Genomic DNA, 20,582 nt, shown 5'->3' with positions numbered 1-20,582 from the left:
CTCAAGTACTGCCTGCAAATAGAGGTTCCAAATCATACATAAGAACTTAACACAAAATCTAAATACTCAACAGTTACAGATATTTGCAGATTATTTCATCTTAATTTATAAAAACTCTTTCTAGAGAAACAACAGTTAAAAAGATAATTTTAAAACTAGAGAAAAGCTTCCAAATAGTTATAGAAAGGATACTGACAAAATCATCAAATCCTAGGAGTGTGCCAACAATTTCCTTATCACTTTTCATTACAATGTGAATACGAGAGCCTATACACTTGTCCACCAGTTCTGTGGCATAGAGAAACAGGTGTTAATACTTTAAAAGTAATATCTCCCAAATAGTTTACATTCAAAACACTGAATTTAAAATTTCTAGATCTTGGCATCAAATCTTAACATAAATACTATCATTATATCTTATACATTGATATATTTTCTGGTTGTCTGGGAAAGAATTGATTTAAAACAATAAATCAAAGTTTTCATTTTTAAATTATACACATTTTTATACAATAGTCATAAATTACACTAAAAATGACAGCACAATGAAATGGGTTACAACGTAGGATGGCAAAATCCAAAGTATTCTCCACTTGACCATTCCTACAATAGGGGGAAAATTCAAGCCATACTGTAGATTGGTTTTAGTTCTCAAAAGTAAAAGAATAATGTGCATTTAAAATTAAGTAAATAAGAATAAACTCCATGGAGGTTCATTCTCAACTGAGCAATTACACCTACAATAAACTAATAGTGATATCTCAAACTGCACATAACTAATTCTTTCCTCAGTATCTATGATTTGCCTTTTAAAACTGCTGCAAACCATTTACAGCTCTGTGATGAAGGCCATTTCATTTGGGTACTGCAATTCAGACAAATATTTTACTTCATATATGGATTTGAGTTGGTAAGTGTATATAAACAGACAGGGGAAAGGAGACAGAACATCAAAAGAGCCAAGGATAGTCTTATAACCTAGAAACCTAACCATTCATGATGAATAGGCACAAAGGTATTGCCCACCTTATTCTTAGAAAAGAATTGGAGGAGCGTCTATAAACTATTATACCATATATGCAATTTCTATCCATGACCATGAGCTCACAAGCAAAGCCTTCTCTACCATTACTCTACTGGGAAGCCATTATACAGTGAAGCAGTGCATTTATAGTGTTTTACTGTTTCCCTTTTGAGAAATGGTTGCAAAAAGTTGGCTATCAAAGAAACAATGCTTCAGTTATCAACCAAAACTTCAGCTGCTTTGTTTTTTCCAGCAGAAAAAGAAAAGGGGAGTGCCAAAAATGGTTCATAGAGAAAATCTTCAAAATTTTCAAGGCAGTTTAACGTGGGCCCCTCTTAGGAGCTGGACGAACCTAGACAGAATTTCAGAATGGAATTGTGACTTCAGCCCTAACCAATTCAGACCCACTGGCAGAAGTTACGGAAGGCTGAATCTGATTAAGGCCCATGCCCATGAAAAACATTCATGGTTTCGATTCCACATCACAGTCTACTTTTTCTGTAACCCTGTGCCGTTTGCAAACGGCACTCCGGCAACCCCACTCGAGTCTTCCGATTTGCGCGCCGCGCCACCCACACGCAAGCATGACTTTCATTACCAAGCGGCAAAAGCTGGGATGGGTTGGTAGTTGCATTGGCCGCCATTCTTCAAGAAGATTTAGCCAATCAATTCCGCTTCCAGTTATTTGAGTTGTTGCAAGGCTATTGGTCAGAATGGAGAAGCGGGAGACAGTGAAACAGACACTAGAAATCGAGGAGGAATAATCGAACTTCCAGAGCAAGGGAAAGATACAGGAATCCCCGCGATAAGCCGTTTGAATCAATGCCCATTCCATAAAATAAAAGATACAGGCTTTAAACATAGCTGAAACTTACATCGCAGAAATGGGTAATTGTTTTATGCCTGTTATTTGGGAAATAATAGAGGCTTTACATATTTAGTTAAATTAGACAATTTACGCACTATACAATTTACGCACTTGCTGTTATATTCAAACTGATAGAAAATGGTTGCTAATCTAAATCCAAAAGTTAGGGCAGAGAAATAATCTGGCGAATATGTTTTTATTATAGACCACGCCGGAGAAGTGTAATTTCGATATATTCTAGTGCCGAAAGAATTAAAGAGTTTATAATTCGTATTATTACTGACATGTTCACGAAATCGGATCCAAAGCCAACTAGAAATGTCATTCTACATAAATTTTGGTTTCCCCATCCCCCAACAATGGGTAATACTTGCCCTGGAGGAATTGTTAATATGCCCATATTCAGCCACTGTGCCCTTCTAGCATCTTCTTTTTAAAGCATTTGATCATTCTACCTAATATATTTCTATCTCACATGGATTTTTTAAAGCTTGTTTTTTTTCCTCTTCTGGCGAGGCTTTCTATTTGTCACTTAAATTGTATGCCTGATGACTACTTGTGAAAGATCATTGTTCTGGGAATTTTTTTGACTTAAGATCAGAGTAGAAATGCTGCAAATGTTTGCAATTTTTCATTACAAACAAACTAGTCTCAAATTTAATAAGAGTAGAATAAATTTATTCCAACTATCATTATCCAAAATTCCATTTTTGTACCGAACATGAGCTATTTTTTTTTTCATTCTATCTATGACTTGTCTAGTTTCTTCCCCTGTATCATCAATTTCTAGGCAACCGTTGGTTAAATTAAATTTGCCACAGATGCCTCCTTCTTTAACTAATAAGTAATCCAATGCTAATCTGTTTTGATAAATTGCTGTTCTCATTTTAGTATTCATTTCAGCCATAATATCTAAGCCTAGTACTATGTTGATAGTTATTATCTCTACCACGGCTTGCAAATGAATGATTCTGTTAATCAGATAGATTGGTGTTTGATATCCATACTTCCATCAGTTGCCCTGTAGCAGGATCATAGTAAATTATAATCCTTTCTGGTGGGCAATCTTCAGGATCCTATCCTGTTAATCTCAATAATGTATCAGAGATAACTTTTTAATCTTTCTTAGGTCTGGCTTTGCATTTTATCTTTTATACTTCTTACACTCTTTGATTTATATCCTGCTACCTAATATCATCATAGACAGGCACTTCCCCTTTTTGTACAGGAATGAGAATGAAACTTGATCTAATGGTCCCTAAATCACAAGTACCACTCAAATTTCTTGGTAAATGTGGATAGGCAATTTTACCACAAATCCATTAAAGCCCATCTGGTGCTACCCATTCTAAACTTTTATTACAGATGTCTTTTATTTCCCACATTTTTTCCAGGTCTTAGGAGAACTAATGTACCATTCCTCCTGTCTAGCCCACCATTCTTGTTTGCTTTGAAGGATTCTTTCACATACCATTTTTCCAACTTGTTCTTTTAAATCATTTCTTTTAAAACAAGTTTTTTCCAATTGTCTCATTCTCCAATATGCAAGGTTCTATTCTGCTCTGGATAAAGTTAAAATCCCAATTCCAGCTGGAGTTACTCAAATCTAATTGATTTGTTTCCCAAAGCCACCTGCCTCCTACTTTTAGTTCCACCACATACAAAACAATTTGTTACATTTAAGGTCCCAGCTATACTCTCAGCCAGTTCTACAAACACATTTTTATTAGCACCTGCTATTTCAGCCATTATTTCATCTCCTTCTATTACCTTCTCATTAAAGGAGTGAAATACTGATTTAGGAATATCAGATTCTAAAGTTTTTTTATTTTCCATACTGGGATCTCAGATGTAGAATCTCTTCCTCCTGTATTTATTCCGATTCCAAATCTCCAATCCTTTTTTTCCCATTTCTTTTTCTCATTGAACTGAGTACCATTTATAACTGTAAGGTTTACTTGGTTACAGTTTTCTTGCCCACAACTAATCCCATAGCTTTGTATTCTTTTATAAAGTTATTAAAGGTTCATGTTTCCCTTCTATTATCCATTCTACACAACTTCACCACTTACACTTTTTCTAGAGTGCAGAATAGAACAACCAGAATGATAAAGGGACTAGAAACTAAAACATACGAAGAAAGGTTAGTTTAGCAAAGAGGAGGTCCAAGGGGGACATGATAGCAGTCTTCAAATACTGTATTTGAGAAGCTGCCACAGGGAAGAGGGGATCACATTATTTTCCAAAGCATCAGAGAACCAGACAAGGAGCAACGGTTGGAAGCTATCCAACGAGAGATTCAACCTAGAAATAAGGGGGAACTTTCGGACGGTGAGAGCGATCAACCAGTGGAACAGCTTGCCTGCAGAGGTGGTGAACAGTCCAACACTAGAGTCTTTCAAGAAAAGACTGGACTGCTATTGGACTAGTGTGATGTAGGGTCTCCTGCACCAGAGGGGGATTGGACTAGATGACCTACAAGGTCCCTTCCAACTCTAATAATAAAAATAAATAAATAAATAAAAATGTTACGTTACTTATGTAAGAATTAGGAGCACACATACTTTTCAACTTCTACCTACAGGGGGTGGACAAAGAAATGGAAACACCTTGAAAAATCATCAAAATATATTTTAATATGGTGTTGGTCCACCTTTTGCAGCAAATACAGCCTCAATTCTCCGAGGTATTGATTCATACAAATTGTGAATTGTTTCCAAAGGAATTTTAGCCCATTCTTCAGTTAAAGCACCCTCCAGTTCTTTTAGAAACGATGGTGGTAGAAATCGACTTCTTATTGAATCTCTAAAATCGACCATAAATGCTCAATAATGTTGTGGTCTGGTGGTTGTGGTGGCCAGATGAGATGCTGAACTTAATTAGAATGTTCCTCTTGCCATTCTTTAACAATTCTTGCTCTGTGGATTGGTGTATTATCATCTTGAAAGATGGCATCCTCCTCTGGAATAATAACTTGTTATTATTATTATATGGTTGTTATTATTATTATACAAATCAATCTCAATGTGGCCGTGACTGGATGTTAACATTGATGGCCCTCAGGCCTGCCAGCAGAGCCAGGTCTTCACGGCCTTTCAGTAGTCTAGTAAGGTAGGAGCAATGCAGACATCAGGGGGTAGTTGGTTCCATAGGGTTGGGAGCCACAAAGAAGGCCCTTCCCCACAGGCCCACCAACCTGCATTGCTTGGTCAATGGGACCCGGAGGAAGCCAGTCCTGTGTAATCAAATTGGTCTCTGGGAGGTATGCAGCAGAAGAGGGTCCCATAGATAATCTGATCCTAAGCCATGTAGGGCTTTATAGGTAATAACCAACAACTTGAATTGTGACTGGAGACTAATTGGTAGCCAATGCAGCATGCAGAATGTTGGTGTTATATGGGTGTACCTAGGTACATCCATGACCTGAATGACTGTGCGAAGAGCCTCCTGGTCCAAATAGGACTGCAACTGGTAAACCGAGCAAACCTGAGCAGAGGTTACGCTGGCCATAGCCAAGATATGTTGTTAAAGGCTCAGCTGTGGATCCAGGAGGACTCCCAAGTTGTGTAACCTTTCTGAGGGGGTTAAAGTCCCCCTCCTCAGAACAAAGGATGGACAGATGAATGGTCTTTGGAGGAAATGCCCAGAGCCACTTGTTCTTTTTGGGCTTGAGCTTGAGCCTGTTGGCTCCCATCCAGGCCGTTACACCTTCCAGGCACCTTTCACTGAATTGGCATGGGGTGGAGATGTACAACTGGTTTTCCTCAGCAAAGCCATGAATTCCTGCCCTGCATCTGAGATTTCACCAAGCAAAGGCAAGTTGAAGTCTCCCAGGGCCATAAGCCTGAGGAACTCCACCGTCAGCCTCGAGCAATGCAGGCAGGGTTGTTGTAACATAGCTGGGAGGCATTATGTTAACAGCAAGCCCACCTGAACCCATGAGTCCAACTTAAGAGGAAAGACTCACATCCAATGATCTCAGGAGTAGGGACCCTGTGAGAGCTTAGAGTCTTCCAGATGACAATTGCAACGGCGAAGGGACTGCGAGAGGGGCGGGGTGGGCGTTCCCAAAGCGCTTGGAGCAGCTAGTGGCTGGATGAGGAGGACGAGAAACCGCAGCCGCCACCACCGCTGCAGGAAGAGCCGCGCCCCAAGGCAGGAAGTGGAGGAGGAGAAAGAGAGGCGGATCAGGTGGACGGGGGCAGCAGAAAAAAGCCAGGGGCGCGAGGGGGCTGGAGGCGCTGGGGGGGGATGGTCACGGCTCCTTGCGCGCCCTTGGAAAAGGGTGCACGGGGGGTGTTTTGGGGTGTGTGCGCGCGCGCAGCATAGACTAAACAGTGCTTGGAATGGTCTTTCCAACTTCAGGGTCAGTTTTTCCTCCCTCCAGCTCTGGATCATCAGCACCCAAACCCCGTCTTGGAATTTATGTACTGGTCAAAAAATAGTGGTTTGAGCCAAAAATCTTTGTTTCCTAGGAAAATTTAACTTTATGCACAAGTTGTTTCAATACCCTGTTTTCCCCAAAATAAGACATCCCCTGATAATAAACCCAATCAGGCTTTTGAGTATATGGCAACAAGGCCAAGCACTTATTTCAGGGTTCAAAAAAATATAAGATAGGGTCTTATTTTCGGAAAAACATGGTATCTTAACTCAAGTTTCCAGGGAATCAATACAATTCGAAGGTTTTCCACCAATCTGCTATACTGATTAAACATATTCCAATACAACCATAACATTATAAAAGTTCATCTACAATAACTTGGATTCCCCAATGACTTCCTTCATGTAATTTTTTTTCTATTAATTATCATGCTATTTGTTTACTTATTAACTGTCTTCCATCTTAAAGGAACCACTTTCCCTTCTTCCCCTCTTGTCCTCCTACTTGTTGTGACTCTCTCCATTCGTTGTTAGTGAATACAGGAATATTCTCTGTTGCTTCAACAATGGAAAATGATTTTTTTTTACTGCAGTAGCTACTTTTGCCTCATCAGCAATCCAATTATCTATGCTCTCTTTTTGATGAGCATTCCCATTACTGTTATTTTTCTGGGTATTTGCAAATAACTTATTATTTCCTTTCAACCATATTTTGCCAAATATATGCACTATCCTAAACGCATACTGATAATCTGTGTATATTGTTCCAATTTTTTCTTCTAAGATACACAGACTGTGATTTAATGCATACAATTCACAGGTTTGTGCAGACCAACCCCCTGCCTCATGGATCTCTTTAGTATGCCCATTTATAATGGCATATCCATTTTTTCCATACTCCCTCACCCCCATCCTAGAGGAACCATCAATAAAGATTGTTTCTCCTTTCTCCAAGGGGTGTTCCTCCAAATCAGGTCTTATCTTAGCTTGTAAGTTTAGCACTTCAGAACAATTATTATTATTATTATTTATTAGATTTGTATGCCACCACTCTCTGAAGACTCACAACAGTAATAAAAACAATATAGTAGTGGAACAAATCTAATATTAAAAAACATATAAAACCCTATCATTATTTAAAAAACCAAACAGCACATTCATACCAAACATAAAACAAAGTATAAAAAAGCCTGGGGGAAAGGTGTCTCAACTCCCCCATGCCTGGCGGTAAAAGTGAGTCTTGAGTAGTTTACAAAAGACAAGGAGGGAGGGGGCAGTTCTAATCTCCGGGGGGAGTTGGTTCCAAAGGGCCGGGGGCCCCACAGAGAAGGCTCTTCCCCTGGGGCCCGCCAAATGACATTGTTTAGTTGACGGGACCCGGAGAAGGCCAACTCTGTGGGACCTTATTGGTCGCTAGGATTTGTGCTGTAGCAGGCGGTTCCGGAGGTACTCTGGTCCAATGTCATGTAGGACTTTAAATTTCATGACCAACACTTTGAATTGTGACTGGAAACCGATCGGCAGCCAATGCAAGCCACGGAATGTTGAAGAAACGGCGAATTTTGGAAGCCCCACGATGGCTCTCGCAGCTGCGTTCTGCACAATCTGAAGTTTTTGAACACTTTTCAAAGGTAGCCCCATGTAGAGAGCGTTGCAGTAATCAAACCTCGAGGTGATGAGGGCATGAGCGACTGTGAGCAATGACTCCCTGTCCAAATAGGGCCGCAACTGGTGCACCAGGCGAACCTCGGCAAACGCCCTTCTCACCACAGCCGAAAGATGATGTTCCAATGTCAGCTGTGGATCGAGGAGGATGCCCAAGTTCCGAACTCTCTCTGAGGGGGTCAGTAGTTCCCCCCCCCAGGGTAATGGACGGACAGATGGAATTGTCCTTGGGAGGCAAGACCCACAGCTACTCCGTCTTGTCTGGGTTGAGTTTGAGCCTGTTGACACCCATCCAGGCCCCAACAGCCTCCAGGCACCGGCATATCACTTCCACTGCTTCATTGACTGGACATTGGGTGGAGATGTATAACTGGGTATCGTCGGTGTATTGATGATACCTCACCCCATGCCCTTGGATGATCTCACCCAGCGGTTTCATGTAGATATTAAATAGCAGGGAGGAGAGGACCGACCCCTGAGGCACCCCACAAGGGAGAGACCTAGAGGTCGACCTCTGACCCCCCACTAACACCAACTGCGACCGACTGGACAGGTAGGAGGAGAACCACTGGAGAACAGTGCCTCCCACTCCCAACCCCTCCAGCCGGTGCAGAAGGATACCATGGTCGATGGTAGCGAAAGCCGTTGAGACATCAAGAAGCACCAGGACAGAGGACAAGCCCCTGTCCTGGGCCCGCCAGAGATCATCCATCAACACAACCAAAGCAGTTTCCATGCTATAGCCAGGCCTGAATCCAGACTGCTGAGGACCTAGATAATCGGCTTCTTCCAAGGACCACTGGAGTTGGAGCGCCACCACCTTCTCAACAACCTTCCCCATAAAGGGAAGGTTAGAGACTGGACGGTAGTTATTAAACATGGCTGGGTCCAGGGAAGGCTTGAGGAGGGGTCACACAAGTGCCTCCTTATAAAGGGTCGGAAACGACCCCCTCCCCAAGGAGGCATTGACAATCTCCTGGGCCCAGCTCCATGTCACCTCTCGGCCGAAACCAACCAAGAGGGACACGGATCCAGTAGACCAGTGTTTTTCAACCAGTGTGCCGTGGCACACTAATGTGCCGCGAGACATGGTCAGGTGTGCCACGAAGCTCAGAGAGAAAGAAAGCAAGAGAGAGAGAAAGAAAGCAAGAGAAAGAGCGAGAGAGAGAGAAAAAGAACTAGAGAAAGAAAGCAAGAGAGAGAGAGAAAGAGAGGGAGGGAGGAAGGGAAGGAGAGAGAGAAAAAGACATAGAGGGATGTAGGGAGGGAGAGAGAAAGAGCAAAAAAGAGAGGAAGGAAGGAAGAGAAAGAAAGAGGGATGGAGAGAGAGAGAAAGAAAGAGGAAGGAAGGGAGAGAAAGAGGGAGGGAGGGAGAAAGAAATAGAGCGAAGGGGAGGAAGAGAAAAAAAAATTGTCCAAACTTTTTTTAGGCCCCCTCCCGCTCAATGTGCCCCAGGGTTTCGTAAATGTAAAAAATGTGCCGCAGCTCAAAAAAGGTTGAAAATCACTGCAGTAGACAGGTGGCGGAACTCACAGCTCCAATGGCCTTGTCCACTTCATAAGGTGTCACCAAGTCAAACTCCTCCCAGACTGAAGGACAAAGACATTTAGCCCCAGTCACCTCGACTGACTCATTGTCAGCTGATACTGCTATGCAATTGGAATCAAGATCAGCCCAGATCCGAGCGACTTTATCAGCGAAAAACTAGTTAAATTCCTCGGCACTGCCCTGTAAGGGCTCCCCAACGCACCCCTGATTTAGAAGGGAGCGGGTCACCCTAAACAGAGTGGCCGGACGGGATTCTACTGATGCAATCAAGGCGGCATGGTACATGCATCTTGCCGCCTTGAGCACCACTTTGTAGGTCTTAATAAAAGCTCTTACAAGTGTTCGGTCGGATTCAGACTTACTCTTCCTCCATCGCTTCTCTAGACGTCTCTTCTGGCGTATCAACTCCTGGAGCTCCTCGTTGAACCATGGAGCTCTATGGGGTCTAGTGCCACAAAGAGGTCGCAGTGGCGCAATTTGGTCAAGAGCCTCTGCTGCAGCCTTGTTCCAGGCCTCAGCAAGAGACTCTGCCAAGCTGTGGACGAGTGAATCTGGTAATACCCCAAGTGCCCTCTGAAAACCCTCAGGGTCCATCAGGTGTCTGGGGCGGAACCTCCTAATCGGTTCCACCTCCCTGCGGGGGATGATTGGAGCCAGGAAATCAAGCCGCAGTAGAAAATGATCTAACCATGACAAAGGCAATGCTTCTAAGCCCCTTAGTCTCAGACCATTACTCAATTGCTTCAAGAGGAATATCATGTCGGGTGTGTGTCCACCATTGTGAGTCGGACCCTGAACTACTTGAGTCAGGTCCATGGCTGTCATGGTGGCCATGAAGTCCTGGGCTAATCCAGAGGAACCACCGAGTGATGGCAGATTGAAGTCCCCCAAGACAATGAGTCCGGGGAACTCCACCGCCAACCCAGCCACCTCTTCGAGCAGCACAGGCAGGGCTGTTGACATGCAGCTGGGAGGCAGGTACATGAGTAACAAGCCTACCTGAACCCCTCAATCCAATTTCACAAGGAGTGGCTCACAACCCACAATCTCAGGGGCAACGAGTCTACGCAGGCGAAGGTTCTCCTGGGGTCGAGGCTGATGCCATATCTGAAACCCGTCTGGGCATATTTCTGAGAGAGAAACTCCTCCCTCTGGGCCCAGCCAGGTTTCAGTCACACATGCCAGATCGGCCTCCTCATCCAGGATTAAATCCCAGATGAGGAGAGCTTTGTTTACTACCGATCTGGCATTGAGCAGCAGCAGCTTTAGCTCAGGGCCCGGATTACACTTGTCACCAGGACCCCGGGTTGAGCTCAGGGAACCGGAACAAGGGATCGCTATTAAGCAACGATCCCTTTTTCCTCCAGAACGGCTAGCCCCGTGACTCCTGCCATATCTACCTCTCCCCAGCAGGACCGGAATATTCTGGCACTCTGTCACCCCAGAGAAAGATGCCCCCATCCCTCCTGTCCCTCTACCGCCAGGTAGGCTAAATTCTGCATTCAAACTATCCCCATTGTACCCACACATAGCATCCCACCCACCCCGCTCATTCACATCATATAAATTACAATTACCAATTAATGTTATTTATCACAAAAATTCAAAAGAAACAAAGCACCCTTTTTGTATTTCAAAGAGCACTTGTCCCAAAACAACCGGGTAGTCTGTACAATCCCCTTAATCAGTCCTTAAGTACTTAGCTAGCAGCTGTGAAGGAACGTCACAGCCCTCCTTCTTCCACAAAGTGAGACCCCCGCATTTTGCTCTGCTTTGGTTTCAAAGTCATGAAAAATCAACAAAGTCTGGAAACAGCAAGTCACAGTCCTGAAGAAACAACAATCAGATAATCTTCCACAATGGCCAAACTAGCAGGCTGCTATTTATATCAGCAGCTCTAATTACTGGAGCCCCACCCAAACACAGGTGGCCTCTCTTATCTCCTGCAATACTTCCTCAATTGGTCTCTGGCAGAACTGCCTCCTGCCTGCCCCCACTCTTCTGCCGCCCATGGGCGATGGGTGGGACAGAGGGGCGGGGTTAAGCCTCTTTCGGCGGCTGGGGAACTGCACGGCTTTGCCTTTTGGCTGGGAGGGCAGGTGAAGCGCTGGACCTCCTGCCTTTCCCCCAGCCAAAACCCCAAATGTCTCCGCCGCAGGAGGCTCCCCCGCCCCTTGCCCTCGCCCCTCGCCTGTGGCCGGCAGAAGAGTGCTCTTGCCCAGCGGGAGGCAAAGCACTGGGGTGGGAGTTGTCAGGACACCCCCCACCCCAGCGCTTCGCTTCCCATCGGGCAAAAGAGCTCGGGAGGCCATGGGTGAGGGGCGGGGAGGATCGGGAGGCTAAGTCTTCTGCAGTGGGTGCTGTGGTGGGGACCTTTGGGTTTGTGGCTGGGGGGAAAGGTGAAGCGCTGGGGTGGGGGTGTCAGGCCGGACCTCCTGCCTCTCGCCCAGCCAAAAACCCAAAGCGGCCTCCAGAATCCGAACTTTCGCTGAGAAGCCCTGCCGCCCAGCTTTCACCTTTTGAAACAGCCGGGGGGCTTCTCGGCGGCCTCCCAAACGCCGAACCCTGAAGTTCGGGTTTGGCGTTTGGGTTCAGGAGGATGCTGGGAAGTCCCCCGGCTGTTTCAAAAAGTGACAGCTGGGCGGCGGGGCGTCTCAGCGGCGGCGGCAGCAGCGGGTTCGTAAGAAGGAAAAAGTTCGTAAGAAGAGGCAAAAAATTTCTGAAACCCGGGTTCGTATCTCGGGTTGTTCGTAAGACGAGGGGTTCGTATCATGAGATACCACTGTATTAGATTTGTTATACTGTTATTATTTTGTTGTGAGCCACTCTGAGTCTACAGAGAGGGGCGGCATACAAATCTAATAAATTATTATTATTGTTGTTGTTGTTGTTGTTATTGTTGTTGTTATTATTATTATTATTTTTATTATCAATGAAATAAAAGTTTCCATCAAGGAGTCTAGTATTTTAGCATCCCACATAACTTTACTAAATATGTCCAACATTAGGAGCCCGAAGACTTCCTCAAAAGTTTTATAGACTTCTGCTAGTAGCCCATCTGGTCCCAGGGCTTTTTCGTTCTTTTGTTTCTTTATAGCTTCCCATAATTCCATCATAGTTATTCTAGCATTAAGATTTCCCCTAAATGTTTCTGGTATTTTAGGTAGATTTGCTTCTTCCAAATACAGTATTGACAATTTTTTTGGTCATCTATATATTCTTGTTTATATAAGTCTCTATAATAGTTCCAAACAATTTGTTTTTTCTCCTCCTCTCTGCAGTTCACCTTTCTCGTCTTGCAGTTGTTTTATCCATTTTTGTTCTTTATCGTTTCTTGTTTTGTAAGCCAACCATCTTCCAGGCTTATTTTCCTGTTCAAAAAAGTTTTGTTTGGCTAATTTCATCTTCCTGGCTACTTCTTCATCCCCTACTAAATTTAATTTGTGTTTAGTTAAGTCCAACATCCCTTTAATTTTTAATTGATGTTCCAATTTTCTGTTTTACTTCAAGCTCTTTCTTGTACAGAAATTTTGATCTATTCCTCTTATTCATATATGTAGTGACAAGACCTCTAAAATAAGCTTTGGATGTATCCTTGCTTCCTTTTGTTTTCTTGGAAGAAAAGTCCAAATCTCTTTTAATAAATAGTTCAAACTCTTTCTCTGGTAATATTTCTCACCTTATTGTACACCTAGGTTTTTTACTTTCGCCCTTCCATTTCATCACAATAGGATTATGATCTGCCCAAACATTAGATTCAATATCAACTTTTTGAACAAAATTAAGCAGATCAAATGTAGTCCATACCATATCAATTCTTGTCCATGAAATATGTCTTGCAAAGTAAAAAGTGTATTGCTTTTCTTTCAGGTTCCTATCTCTCCAGACCTCCACCATATTCCATTCATCTACCATCTCAAAAAAAGATTTAGGCAAACTCCTCTTTTTAAGTCTGTTGCTCTTATTTGTTTTGTAGTCCAGATCTAGTTGTACTATCACATTGAAATCACCCAATACACAGATATTCTTATAGTTTAATTCATTAATTTTCTTGTGTAACTCTAAGTAAAAGGCTTCTTGATTGTCATTTGGGCCATATATTGCTACGAATAGTATTTTTGATTACTAAGTTTTAAATCAACCATCAGTATTCTGCCTTCTTCATCCGAATAAATATGATTGGAGTCAATTTTCTTCTGTATATACAAAGCAACTTCTCTTTCAGCCTGATCTATTAATGAAGTATAAAATTCTCCAAATGACTTATTTTCTAAAAGTTTCTTATGTTGATTTTTAATATGAACTTTCTGGAGACAAATTATATCCAAATTTAATTGTTTAATTTTGTTAAAAATTCTATTTCTCTTATTTGATGAATTAAGTCCATCAACGTTTATTGAAATCCATTTAAGTTCATCATCCATTTTCTTTTTGGAGGTGTCTGTGTATAAATTTTTTATTATTTTTCACATCTTACAGAGATTCCAATTTACATACCTCAAATTAAAATATAATACAATACAATATCAAATGCCAAATTCTTAATCAAATTATCCAAAATTTTCTAATTATTTATCCAATTATTTCTGGTATATATCATTCATCCTGTGCTACCTCCTTTTCAAATGCTAATATCCGGATTTTAGATAATGTTCTTTGCTTTCATTTATATTTAAAGTGCTATAGCTATCTAAATTGCTCTTGGCTGTTTGCTATTTTTCCTAACTGTGCCATCATACTTCAGTCTCTTTCTAGCGTTCTTCGAAAACGCATTCCTACTTTCATTTGGAAAAACCCTCATTTTATCGTAACTGCCCTTAACAATAGAAAATATCCAAATTTACGTCTCCTTAAAAGCCCAGGAGGGAAAAATAAATAAATAAATAAATAATAGAAGAAAAAAGGAAAGAAAAAAGAAGAGCCAAAAGAGAAGGTGCAAAAAAGAGCATCCAAAATGATTAGGGGACTCGAAACCAAGACTTACGAAGAGAGATTGAGAGAACTGGGCATGGACAGCCTAGAAAAAAGAAGGTCTAGAGGGGACATGATAGCAGTTTACAGATACTTGAGGGGTTGCCACGGTGAGGAGGGGGTCTATTTATTCCCCAGGGCACCAGAGGGCCGGACGAGGAACATTGGTTGGAAGCTGACCAAGAAGAGATTCAACCTGGAAATAAGGAAGAACTTCCTGACGGTCAGAGCGATCAACCAATGGAACTGCCTGCCAGGGGAGGTGGTGAACTCCCCAACTCTGGACACCTTCAAGAGGAGATTGGACTTCCATTTGGCTGGGGTGCTGTAGGGTTTCCTGCTCAGGCAGGGGGTTGGACTCGATGACCTAACGGTCCCTTTCAACTCTATTAATAAATAAATAAATAAATAAATAAATAAATAAATAAATAAATAAATAAATAAATAAATAAATAAATAAATAAATAAAAGGAAAAGAAAAAACACTATTCATATTGTATCTTAATCTATACATAGGAGGAAGGGTTGTTGTTAGAAATTTTAAAATACATTTCCTACTCAATTCATTTATTTCACTTCTTTCATTATATCAGTATATCATTTCTATTTTAACAGATCAAAATAAATATAAATCATTATTATTCCATTATTATTCCATTATTTTATGCAAAAGTATATTCCATTAAAAAAAAATTCTTCCCTAATCTAAATATTTTCCAATGCCTTTCTTAGTGTGATAATCTTCCCTAATCTATAAATCCCGCTGCCAATCCCAGCGTAATGATCTTCCCTTATCTGTGTGTCACTGTCATATCAATGCAATAATCTTTCCTATTCTAATTATTTTCGCTGCAAGATGCAGTGCCATAATGTTCCCTAATCTATATATTTCCCTAATCTATATATTATCCCTAATTCTAAATATCTTCCACTATCGAACTCAGTGATAATCTTTCCTAGTCTATTGGTTTTAACTCTTTGTTGTTTCATCTGTCTTTCCTTATGATGCCTAACATAATTAGTGCTAGTTATTATCCCATATTAATCCTACTCATGTTATTGTAGCTCTCCTCCCTTTTCTTTTCTCCCTTTCTCCCACATTGTTTATCACCATAAACCAAATAAGCAATTTATAATTCAATCAATCAGAATAATAAAAGAAAAAGAAAAAAGAGAGCAAAGAAGAAAAGAGAAAAAAGGTCATCCAAAAATAATCATAATCATTATCAAATATCTTACCTATCTTATGCGCAATGATCAAAGCTATTTTCAATTTTTTCATTTATATAATTCTTCCATTTTACACTTTATATCACTTATATATATCACTTAGCTAAAAACATTTGATACATATATGTATATGTATATGTGTATGTATATATGTATATATATATCTATAGTATATGTATTTCCATTGGTAAGCTCCCATAAGATTAAAAAATTAATAAATCCAATTCATTATACAGTGATACCTCGTCTTACGAACACCTCTTCATAAGAACTTTTGGTGATACGAACCTGGGGTTTAAGATTTGTTTGCCTCATCTCAAGATCCATTTTCACCTTACAAACCTGAGCCCGGGTGCGTGGGTTCTTTTACTGCGCGTGCGCTCTCTTACTGCAGCAGGGATTCCCCTGCCTTGTGACTGTCACCGCCAGGATATCCCATTTGCTTGCCACCCCCGCTGGGATTCCCCGCCTCCTTTTGCTTGCACTGGCAGTCCCGAGGCGGAAAATCCTGGCCGCGGCAAGGACCCGTACTTCAGCCTCAGACAAGGCTCCCTGGTCCTCCCTGGGTCGGCCCGTCGCCTTAAAGCAGTGAAGCCCCCCGCTGCCGCTTTTGCCAGGTCCTCCACGGGGGGGAGCTGCACCTGAACCTGGAGCCCGCTTAGGAGCCACCACCTGCTTGCTTCCCCTCGCTTGCTCCACCGCGACTCTCCTGCTGGCTGCAAAGACTGGGAGGTGCAGCGTCAGGACTTTCTCGCCCCTGAACTCCTGGGATCATCAGCGGTGCCAAACCCACCCAGGAGCGTCCCTTGGGTTTGTATAAGAAGTGGGAGAGACGGGGCCACTCCCTGCTTTCAAAGGGATATGGGTGTGTGTATGAGAGAGTGTTGTGTAAATATGTGTGTGAAAGAGAGAGTGTGTGTGGTGTGTGTGTGTGGTATGTGTGTTTGTGTGAGAGAGACCACGCAGGGATGGAAGGCTGGTGGGCGACTGGCATCATCCCTCCCTCTTTTCTCACCTGCTGTGCGCCTTCCTGCATCGCCGTGAGATTCTCTCTTTCTGTCTCTCTGTCCCTTTCTCTCTTCTTTCTCTCTCTCTCTTTCTCTCTCTCTCTCTCTGTGAAGCACAAACGCTGGTCTTCAAGAGAAAAAGGCCATGAGCCCTTTAAACGGAAGCCTTCTGAGATGCCGACGCAACCTTGTTTGAGAAGCCGCCCCAGGAAGGCTGAGGGGGGGTTGCATCTCCCTGCCCTGTGCACTCACACACCCCGTGAAGGTCCAGGGTGCAAAGTTGGAGGAGGATCCCAAGGAGGAAAGATGCCAACAGGAGAGGAAGGGAAAGAGGTGGAAGAGCGATCTTATACAAACACACCAGGAGTCCACTTATGTTCCTTGGCAGGGAAAGACTATTTTTGTTCCCCCTGCTCAGCTGCCTTAATCCTTTGCATTGTCCTGGCTCTCCCAAAGCGAGCAGAACTGGGTGGTTGGTATTTACCATTGGGGGGAGAGAAACAGAGCTGAAAAATTCCTCAGGTGCAGCTAAAGAAGCAGCGAAAGTTCTTGGGATGGTGGCAGCCAAAAAGGAATGCTTCTTTAAAAAAGAAGATGGGGGAAAAGTTAGCTTCTGCAGGAATTAGAAAAGTACACACACAAACACACACACACACACACAAACAAACAGTCGCTCACACCCAAAAACCGAGCCGGGCGGCAGCAGCGGCACCTGAAAGGAGTTTGGGGTTGGTTAGCCTTTAATCTCCAAAGCAGCCCAGCTCGGTTTTTGGGTGTGAGCGAGTGTGTTTGTTTGTGTGTGTGTTTGTCTGCGCTTTTCTAATTCCTGCAGAAACTAACTTTCTCCCCGCCCCCGCCCTTTTTTTTCTCTTTTTTAAAGAAGCCTTCCTTTTTGGCTGCCGCCCTCCCGAGAACTTTCGCTGCTTCTTCCTCCCCGGGATCCTCCTCCAACTTTGTGCCCTGGACTTTTGTGGAGTGTGTGAGTGCACAGGGCAGGGAGATATAACCACCACCCCCTCAGTCTTCCTGGGGCGGCTTCTCAAATAAGGTCATGTTGGCATCTCAGAAGGCTTCCGTTTAAAGGGCTCGTTGGCTTTTTCTCTCGAAGACCAGCGTTTTTGCTTCAAAGAGAGATAGAGACAGAGAGAGACAGCGAAAGAGAGAGACAGAGAGACAGAGAGACAGAAAGAATCTCATGGCGATGGAAGAAGGCGCGCAGCAAGTGAGAAAAGGGGGGGCGATGCCCGTCGCACGCCAGCCTTCCTTCCCTGTGTGGTCTCTCTCTCTCACACACACACACACCACACACACACACCTACACACAAACACACGCACACTCTCTCTCTCTCTCACACACACACACACTCTTTCACACACATTTATACAACACTCTTATACACACACACACACACCTTTGAAAGCCACCAACTGGAACCCCCTAGTCTGTGGGGAATCCATGACTCCCCTTCTCTTTGTGCTTCAAAGGTCCAGATTTCCTCTGCCCTTTTAAAGCCCTTCAGGGGTGGCGCCACACTGAAGTGGGTGAAAGTTGGCACCCTGGAGGGAAGCTTTGTTTTGTTTTTTATCCCAAAGGCGGAGGAGCGAAGCAGGGAGCGGCCCGTCTCTCCCCTTTCTTATACAACCCTGAGGGATGCTCCTGGGTGGGTTTGGCACCGCGGACAATGCCCAGGAGCTCAGCAGGAAGCCCTGATGCTGTACAGGTACCTCCCTGTCTTTGTAGCCAGCAGGAGAGCAAGTGAGCGAGTGACAGACCAGCTGCAGTGCCCTTGTAGCGGGTAGGAGAGCGAAAGAGAGAGAAACGAGTCTTCTCCAGCGGGCATGGAAGCTCCAGGTGGAGAGGCAGTAGCCAGGCTGGGCAGAGCTGCCCTGCTGCAGCACGCATGAGATTTCGGGACCAACTCCTCTTCCTTCAGGCGGCCAGAGAAGGCTCCTTTCTCTCTTTCTCTCTCACTCTCCTGCCCGCTACAAGGACACCGCAGCTGGACTCTCTCACTCGCTCACTTGCTCATTTGCTCTCCTGCCATATTGGGAGCTCCAGAGGGAGGGGCAGCAGCCAGGCCGGGCAAAGCTGCCCTGCTGCAGCACGCACAAGAATTTTGGACCAACTCCTCTTCCTTCGGGCAGCCAGAGAAGGCTCCTTTCTCTCTCTCTCACTCTCTTGCCTGCTATAAGGACACCACAGCTGGTCTCTCTCGCTTGCTCGCTTACTCACTTCCTCTCCTGCCATGTTGGGAGTTCCAGGGGGAGGGGCAGTAGCCTGGCTGGGCAGAGGTGCCCTGCTGCAGCGCACTCAAGGATTCGGGACCAACTCTTCTTTCTTCGGGTGGCTGAAGAACTCTCCTGCCCACTGGGGAGAAAGTCCTGATGCCGCGCTTCCCTTTCTTTGTAGCCAGCAGGAGAGCAAGTGAGCGAGAGAGAGAGACAAGCCCAGGTGTGAGCCCAGGTGTCCTTGTCCTCCTGAGGTGCGGCCGAGAAGGGTCGTCTCTCTCGTTCACTCGCTTGCTCTCCTGCCGGATACAAGGACAGAAAGATCAAACGGAGGCTAACGGAGTGGGGACATGGGCAGCGAGGGGATCCTGTTCTGGCAGTGGTGGCTCCTGGGCAGCTTCGGTGCAGCTCTTGGAACGGGCGGGATGGGCTCCTTTGGCAAGGGGGGGCGACCGGCAAGGTGAGCAGGTGGGAAGGTGGCTTTGGCCCCTCGCGGGCTTCTGGCAGGAGGGCGGCGAGCAATGGATGACCGGGGCTTCCATAGACACATTTTGGTAGTGAGATGGTCTTGCCCACCGTTTCCTTGGCTCACCACTCCATTCGCCTGCCGGCCGCTTGGGTTTTTTTGTTTAAAGCCTTAACGTTTTGGATTTTCCTAATGGGCTTGCACGCATACTTCGCTTTTACATTGATTCCTATGGGAAACATTGTTTTATCTTACGAACTTTTCTTCTTACGAAACTCTTCACGGAATGAATTAAGTTTGTAAGATGAGGTACCACTGTATATACTCAATTCTTTTTGTAATTTATAACTTTGTAACATTAGAGAAAAGAGAAAAAGAAAGTGCTAATATCTTTTAGTAACTTCTAAATATTCTTACAAATATTTTGATTTTAATTTTCTTAAAAGCATTTAATTCTTAAAAGTATTTAATTTAATTTAATTATGTTCAAAATAATTTCAATCAGATCAGGCAGTCCATTAAACATTGTCTTCCTTCCGTGCATTAGCTGGTCAATTTTCTCTCAGCAAAAATACTATCTTCAAACCTGTAGAAAATGTAATTTCAGTCAGATCAATCAGATCAAATCAGTTCAGATCAGTTTAATTCAGTTCAAATAATTTCATCTTAAATATTGCCTTCCTTCCTTCCATGCATTAGCTGGTCATACTGTATTTTAACCTGTAGCAGACTGCTATATTTCCTCCGGCCACACATTGTCGCTAGGTGATCAATTTTCCAAATCTTCTCTAGATAGCTCTTTTGTACTTCCTTCTGGTTTTTTTAGAGATTTGTTCTTCTAGTCTAACATTTTTTGTTTATAAAAAAAAAGAAAGATAAAGATTCTACAACAGAAGATCAAGATTCCAGATTCCAAAAGGCGAGTTTTGAAGAAAACCACTTAGATAGTTAGAAAAAATCAAAATAAAGGGCAATTTGCTGCTTTTGAAGCTTCCGCTGAAATGCCACACTGCACAGATATCTGCCTTCTTCTGAGGCCATTTTAACTCCATCCAGCAACCAAGCGAGAAACAAAAGTCTAAAATCCCATTCAGGCACTCTCTGCTTACTACCATAGACAGGAAATCCCTTCTTCCCCTCTGCAGGTAACTACTCCAATTCTCTTTCCAGATGGAATCATTCGGCTATTC

The 20,582-nt window shown here is 43.5% G+C and overlaps 1 protein-coding gene across 1 annotated transcript in view; it reads right to left on the bottom strand.

Moving 5' to 3' along the window:
* Positions 1 to 1,708, bottom strand: part of LSM5 (LSM5 homolog, U6 small nuclear RNA and mRNA degradation associated) — a 91,327-nt gene extending 89,619 nt beyond the window's left edge. Inside the window, exons 1-2 of the mRNA XM_070726331.1 lie at positions 1,623 to 1,708; positions 193 to 288 (exon numbers count right to left, since the gene is read on the bottom strand). Of these exons, the coding sequence (XP_070582432.1) occupies positions 193 to 288; positions 1,623 to 1,668 (142 nt within the window). The 5' untranslated portion in view covers positions 1,669 to 1,708. The remainder of the gene's footprint in view (positions 1 to 192; positions 289 to 1,622) is intronic.
* Between the last annotated feature and the right edge of the window lie 18,874 nt (positions 1,709 to 20,582).

Source organism: Erythrolamprus reginae, chromosome Z (genome assembly GCF_031021105.1).
Source record: "Erythrolamprus reginae isolate rEryReg1 chromosome Z, rEryReg1.hap1, whole genome shotgun sequence".
Lineage (NCBI taxonomy): Eukaryota > Metazoa > Chordata > Lepidosauria > Squamata > Dipsadidae > Erythrolamprus > Erythrolamprus reginae.
This window is presented reverse-complemented; position numbering and strand designations above follow the sequence as displayed.